Source organism: Penaeus japonicus, unplaced genomic scaffold (assembly GCF_977035675.1).
Source record: "Penaeus japonicus unplaced genomic scaffold, GWHDUDI00000001_assembly GWHDUDI00000022, whole genome shotgun sequence".
In the NCBI taxonomy this organism is placed as follows: Eukaryota; Metazoa; Arthropoda; class Malacostraca; order Decapoda; family Penaeidae; genus Penaeus; species Penaeus japonicus.
In genome coordinates, this window is record NW_028234424.1 from 25,136,251 (window position 1) to 25,143,750 (window position 7,500).

The following is a 7,500-nucleotide window of genomic DNA, read 5'->3' on the forward strand; positions in this document are numbered from 1 at the left end:
CGGTGGCTGTGCGCGCAGTGATGGCGTTGCCGGCTGTTTCTCCGTGCAGTTCGCCATCAGCAACATTGGAACACTGCACCTGCTCCTGCGAGTTGCAATCTGGCCCCGGCCTGCGGTTCCGGGCCAGAGGGACACGCGGCGAAGGGGGATCACGGTGCGTCCGTTACCCTCTTGCCCGGCGTGAGGGGCGTGCCCGCCGCAGAGGGACATGCGGGCGATACAGGGTCCATAGGGAGAGTGTCCTTGTTGCCCGGACACGCAGGTGGTGATCATGGCGGACAGATGGCGCCCCAAGACCCGCCTCTGCCTTTGGCGCGCGCCCTTCTTCCCCGGACGCCGCCCGACTTCGACTCGTATGTGCCAAGGCCACAAAATTCTAATAAAACTCCGTCTTTTATGACACGTTGATGCTAGTGATTTGCGTCCTGCAGTCCATCCCGTAAGGATGTAGGGTGAGGATGTTGGCCCAAAACCGGTAAGGATTCCGCTGCGTGTGTCATTAGGACTGCACGGCCAGGTCGTGGCCACACACGGACCTGGAAAGAAAGTGCTACATGTCACGTTTTATGCGGGGCCTGTCTGTCTGGCCTGCACGTCCTCCCTTGGCGGGTCCTGCAGCGCTGTAACCGGGCGCGAGCGAGGGCGGGGGTCACCCGGTCCCACGGGACGGAACACCAGTAGGAGCGGCGTGAGACATGGGTACATCACGACCCGACCGGGGACGGACCAGCCAGATCCTTCCCTTCGTCGCTTCTTGCCGTTTCAGGGGGGAGAGACCGAGACAGACAGACGAACAGAAAAAGAAAGAAGAGAAATTGGATTTTATTGAATGACTCTACCCTTCCCTGCCCCCTCTCACTCCAATTATATATATGTATATATATATATATATAATAATAATAATAATAATAATAATAATAATAATAATAATAATAATAATACTGATAGTAATAATAAAAAGGTGCCATGCCGAAACAAGTGTGACGACAAGAGAGCAGGCTTGCGGCTTGTATCATTTACTAATCAATGTCCCTGCCCAGCGAGTTTTTCTTTGCATTTCTCCATCACGGTAGAGCGGTCGCGCAAATGGGATGGACAACAGTTAGAATTTTTCGCCGGGTGTGAAATTGGAGGTTTATTCTGCCATTAAGAGTGATCGCTTCTCACCTGCCTGTCAGTGCATGAGTTTTGGTTCAGTTTCTCGGGAGATGGAGGTCTCAAGGGTAGGGGTGGGGTTTGGGGGGTTGCATGGTTTCTAAGAGGATGGGGGTGGATTGCGGTTAGGGGGGGGGGTGCGATTAGCGACTCAGCACTCCCCCCCTCCCATTTCTTCTTTCGCATCTCCTCTATCTTCTCGTCTTCCCTCCTAACCCTATCCTTTCCTCTCCTCTCCTCTCCTCTCCTCTCCTCTCCTCTCCTCTCATTTCCTCTCATTTCCCCACATCTTCTCTCATTTCCGCTCCTCATCTCATTCCATTCCTTTCATCTCCTTTCCTCTTCTCTCATTTCCTCTCCTCCTCTCCTTCCCCTTCCTCTCTCTCCTTTTCTATTCCCTTTTCACCTTACTTTACCACTCCCTGTTTTCTTCCTTCCCCCCTCCATGCACTCTATCTCCCTCCCCTTTTTGCCGCCCCCCCTCCCTTCCCCTTTCCCCCCACCCTGCCTTGTTCCCCCTCTCCCCCCTTCCCTGTGTTTTCCCTGTTCCCTTCCGCCCTTACACTAGATGATGCGGTATATTATTTCATTTCTTTCTCGGTGTTGCTTTACATGAAGTGATTCTCATTGGGCGATTTAGATGACAGAAGACAAACAGACAGATAGATAGATAGATATATAGATACACAGACACAGTGTGTTATTCCATTTGGTTGTGTATTTATGTATGTAGATATGTATGTGTGTGCATGTATGCATGTATGAATGTGCATCTAGTACTCTTTCCCTCTGCAACACGAACCGGCAGTCGGAGCCCGAGGTGTCCGATTCCCTTGCATAAATCATCTATGGTCAAGTTGAGGTACAGTGTTTGGCGTCACGTGTTTGGGAACCTCGACCCGCATGTTGCTTCACCCTCCACCACCCTTTTCGCACACACACACACACACGCACACTGGCGGCTGCACTCATTCTTTCACGCGCACACACAGCGTACGAGTAACACTCATACGCGCACGTGGACGCATTTGCTTTACACGCGCACTAAATACAAACGCACGGATGCATGAACACGCCCATAAAGCCACACAAACAACAAACAAACAAACAAATGCACACACAAGCACACCTTCTGCATGCCCGTCGTTGCCCCGCATGTGTGGGGTCTGGGCCGAGGCCGACAGCAGCTGCACCAGCATCTGTCGGGTACTGGCGAGCAGGGGCGCGGAGTCCTTGGTCCGCACTCGCCTGTTTCTCATTTTTTATGGCGTCCTTGCTTCTCTTTCTCCGCGCATTAATTTGTCATTTTGAGTGTTTTGTTTCTCTTTCGGAATGTGGTTTTGATAGGGCTGCTAATGGGGGCTGGGGGGGAGGGGGCAAGAACTGTAGCGGTCGCGAGAGTAATGGGGGCTGGAGAGCCTGGATATTGATATTCTGTATGGGGAGTGGATGGGATTATGATATAATCATGTTTATTTTATAAATGTCAACGACTGAGCCAGATAAACAACGGCGTCTTAGCCTGCGCTAACTGACCGCTGTCCTTCTCGTTGCAGACTACCTGAGGATCCGCAAGAGCAAGCGGCCGGCGTCCAAGCTGGAGGAGGACCCGCCGCCCGCCCTGGTGAAGCGCACCAAGACGACGTCCTCGTAATGCTTTTCGGTCCCCGCGCCACCGCCGACAGCGCCGCTGCCTCCGCCACCAACTTCCTCTGCCACCGCGCCCCCTCCCTGCGGCCGCGCCGCTCCATGCACTGCCCGGCACCCGCCCGAGGCTGCCTGCGCGCGGACAGGCGGGGGATCCACAGTGCCCCGAGGAGTGTGGCACCGAGGGCGGCCCGGGAGAGGAAGGAGCGACCACGGTCAAGACGCAAGGAATCCTCGACGGGCGTGTGTGTATGTGTGTGTGTGTGTGTGCCGCAAGTGGCTCCCTCTCGCCGCCCATGGTCTTCGCAGCCGTCAAGATCTCAAGTTTCTGTCTTGCCCCGGGCCGCGGTGGTGCGAGGGCGGAATGCGCCGAGGCGAACGGGCGGGCGGGCGTCGAAGGGCGGCGAAGGGCGCCTCCGGAGGTGCGACGTGCGAGCGGTTCGGTTGTGTTGCGGCGGCGGTGTTTCTGGTGCTCAAGACATTATATACACACTGGGAGAGACACTTGAGTGAAGTGATGGTCTGCTTGTAACACCGCCCGAGCCAGCACGCCCGCGCGGCCGCCGCGGACTCAGCCCGCCCTTCCTCCCCTGCCTCCCCCGAGTGGCCGGGGACGCCAACAAAACTCCATGATCTCACTGTTTGAACATTGTTTTTTATGTAAATACTTATTGTATTTATTTCATATTCAGTTATTATGAGTGTGGTGCCAGCGTGCGTGCGTGCGCGTGCCGAGCGCGCTCGTCGGGACCGGTGCCAGGCTGAGTGCCAGCCGCCCGCGAGCCGCCGCCCGCGCCCAGGCTGCTGGGTCTCTTATACAAACTTTACCGTGATCCAAAGAAAGCTATTGGATATGCCCAAAGAAGCTGCATCGCGAGCACGCAAACTTGTGCCTTGGGTCGTTGGGACGCAAGGACCAGCTTTGCGTGAGTGGTCCACACATGCGCCTTCCTGTCAGAGATTACCAGTGTCCGATCTCATCAACTCTGAACACCATCTATATTTTTTTTATTATATATTTTTTTCTTTTCTCAAACCTTGTGCTCCTGAGCAAAGTTAATCTTCAATATTCACAGTACAAAATTTTTGTAACTATTTATAAACTTACTCATTTATTTATTGTAATACCTGAAGGTGTGTATGGGCTCTAACGTTATATGGTCACTCGGACTGTGGGCGGCGGTTGAGGGGATGGCCCTGCGCGGCTCCTCCCCCCACACCCCCACCGACCCGCACTTTGTTAAGTTTGCTCACAAGCCCATATTGCCACTTTTCCCCAACAATTGTACCGAGCACCCTGTCCCCCACGACCCCCTGTCCCCCTCCCCCCGCGACCCCATCCTTCAACCCCCACCATGTCCCTTTACCCTCCACCCCACCCCCACCCCCGCTCCCCCTCCCGCAATGTACTCCACCAAACATCCCTCTGTTGTATTTATCAAGGAAAATTGAGCTTCGTTGTGGAGACAAGGATGACGTATCCCGATATATTGTGCTAAATTTGGCTCCCCCTGACCCAGTAGCTCTGCCCTTCCCCCTCCCTTTCCCCCTTCCCCCTTCCCCCTTCCCCCTTCCCTCCCTCCCTCCCTCTCACCATTTTCTCTCTCTCTCTCTCTCTCTCTCTCTCTCTCTATATATATATATATATATATATATATATATATATATATATTTGTATATATATATGTATGTATATATATATGTATATATATGTATATATATATATTTGTATATATATATATGTATATATATATATATATATAATTTATTTCTTGGTCTCTCTCACTCTTTCCTTCTATCTCTCACTCACTCACTTTCTCTTTTCCTTTTCCACATCGTCCACCCTCGTCCTCCATTGATTTTTGTTACTTATTTTCAATGTAATTCGTTCACTCATTATGATAATGTTGTTACTGGCAACATTGATGATAAGGATGTTGCCGCCATCCTCTGTCAGTGTGATACTTAAAGAGTTATTACTGTTGGAATACTTCGTGAGTTCACTTAGTAGCCTCAATATTTAGTAATTTATTCATTGTGTTCCCCCCCTTCTCCCCTCTCCCACCCCCCTCCCCCCATCAGACCTGCTACACCTGCGTCAGAGTTATCTGTATCAGTTGTACATTAAGTATGCGTGTATGTGTGTTCTTGTATATGATATATATATACATAGATATATATATTATGTATATGTAAGTATACATATCTGTTATACACGCACATGCACGTATATTTCCATGTACGTGCCTATGTACAAGCTATTACCTTGTTTGATGCCAAGGGTCAGTTTCCGCAAAAGGAAAGAGATTGTCCAGATTTGGATGTTTGTTTGTTTGGCTTGACTGTTACCTGCCTTGATATATCATAATACAAAGACTACAAGTTGTCGAACAATTGATCTCATTTTGGAAGCAGCGCTAATCTCGACTGCGATTGGTTCATGGGATCAAGTTGCCCCCGGCGCCCATGGCTCTCGAGTGGCCGTGGGCGTAGGCCTACATCAGCGGGGGTTGACCTCACGACCCATGAACCCCTCGCAGAGTGTCAGTTCTTGTGTAGTTTTGATAGATTTGAATATATATTTTTTCTCTGTCCTTTTTTTAAAAATCTTTATGCTGACTATATCGATATCATATTTTCTTGTTGATGTTTCTGTCTTTTATATAATGTTTACTGCCATGTCTACTACCATATTTACCTGTTTAACCTACCTGTATATTCCGGATGTAAGCCGCTAAGTAGTTCCCGATGCGGAGGCTGGCACCCACGTCTGCCTTTCGCCTGTCATATAACAGTTGAGTTAAGTAAGACGCCCACACTAACCCATGCTTCTGCCAGTGTTGTATGCCGCCGCCCCACGCCTTACACGCGCGGGGAGGCGGCCCGCTTGGCTTCGTAAAACCTGTTTGTAAACGCCGCGCCGACTACACTCGAGTCGCCGCGGTCTCTTGCAGGTCCCAATACCCTCCCCCTCCCCCCTCGGGACGCCCCAGGGCCTGCCTGCCTGCCTCGAGAGTAGTCCCAATGCAGTCACCTCGGCGATGGCGTTGCTCACATAAAAGGACATGTGAAACCATTCGAAAACTCGATATGGTTTCCTTTCCCAGTCGAGGTGGCTCTCTATGCCTCCTCCTCCTTCTCCACCTCCGTCAGGATGCAACAGCACTCGCCCGAGAGGAAAATCTGCAAGGCATCACTGATTGGCAGGACCCAAGGCTGCAGCGGAGGGAGGGAAGGGTGTCCGGGGCGCGTGTAGCAAGCAGCCTGTCGCTGGCCATACACCGCCTAGCTTCCACGCCGTACAATAGTCTTTTTTTTTTACCCAGGATTCGTAACCAGTTTAACCAGCCCAGGGTTTGCACCTCATGACTCCCTCCTCCCCCTCTCTTATCCCCACCGCCGCACACTTGACGCCTCGCCGCCACCACGCTCGGTCCTAACATCTTGCCAAGGGAAGGTTTGTTGACTTTAGGCCAAGTGGACCGAGAGGTGGTAGCCAAGCAACGCGGTGTAGTGTTAGCACTAGGCGTTTCCAGGCTACGGACGAGGCATTTCTTTCGTTTTCGCCTTTCCCATCATCCGTAGAAGGGCCACTTTCGGTGGCGAGTAAGCGGTGGACACAGGGAGGGAGAGGGAGAGAGAGAGAGAAGGAGGTGCCCCTGTCTTAGTCGATATGTCCATTTCTTGGCTTCTTAGTGATAGTGCCAAAGGACCCCTTGCTGGCAGATTTGGAAAATGCATTTTTTTCTTTGAATTTGCAGTCCCATCAAGAATCACTATGTTGTAATATTGAACATATAGAAGTTAAAAATCTGTTTGTTTTTTATGACTGCAATGTCGCAATGGTCCTGGCATAGGTACCCTCATTCTACACTTCATTTTCTTATTCTGTTTTACGTATATAGCTTTTCTTGTTCTAACACTGACAATCAATGTTTTTGTTAGGTAAAGTTGCCCTCAGGTACACAGAGATGATTCATACACTTAAATTTTTATTTTTTATCTTTTTAATTATTGTTATTATTTTTGTTTTGAATTCCTGTACTAATTAATAGCTACAAGAGAATTTTCATCTGAAAATGTGCCTAAGATTTACTATCAATATAAGTGTTGTTATGTTGATGTCTGCTTAGCCACCAGAAGAAGACTATAATCCACATATATATTTTTTTGTTCTCATTTTCCCTCACTCTGTCTCAGAACAAATAGTAGACTCTTCATTTATATAATAGCCCAGTGTGTCAGTATGACAATATCCCAAGCACCTTCCGATGTGTGGCTAAGCATCGTCAGGCCAAGTTGTTTGTGCTTGTTCGCCGCATTGAAGACCTGGCCTCGCTCACAGGTGCTCTCTCTCAACACCTGTGATGCCCTTGGAGCGTTTTTTTAATATGTCTCAGGTAAATCTTGACTGAGATTACCACGATGTCGTAAAACAAACAAAACATGTAAAAGTGATTATTGCCCCAGGTATTTTGTTTTATTTGTTTTCTTGTCTTTTTTTTTTTTCATTTGTGCCATCTGTGAGCTTGGCCCGCGTGTATGGTGGAGGTTTGTGAGTGTTTATCATAAGTGCCAAATTGTTAGGCCTTCAAGGAAAAAAAAAAGAGAGAGATTCTTCACTTTTGCTTTGGCATGGTTGTTACTTCACTGTAAGGTTCAATAAGGTTCAACGCATGGAAACTGAGTTCAATCTAG

The 7,500-nt window shown here is 49.7% G+C and overlaps 1 protein-coding gene across 1 annotated transcript in view; it reads left to right on the forward strand.

Moving 5' to 3' along the window:
- LOC122247435 (uncharacterized) overlaps nucleotides 1–7,500 on the forward strand; it is a 27,792-nt gene that overhangs the window by 19,414 nt on the left and 878 nt on the right. The window contains exon 2 of the mRNA XM_043006731.2: nucleotides 2,712–7,500. This exon is cut by the window's right edge and continues 878 nt beyond it. Within this exon, the coding sequence (XP_042862665.1) occupies nucleotides 2,712–2,809 (98 nt within the window). The 3' untranslated portion in view covers nucleotides 2,810–7,500. The remainder of the gene's footprint in view (nucleotides 1–2,711) is intronic.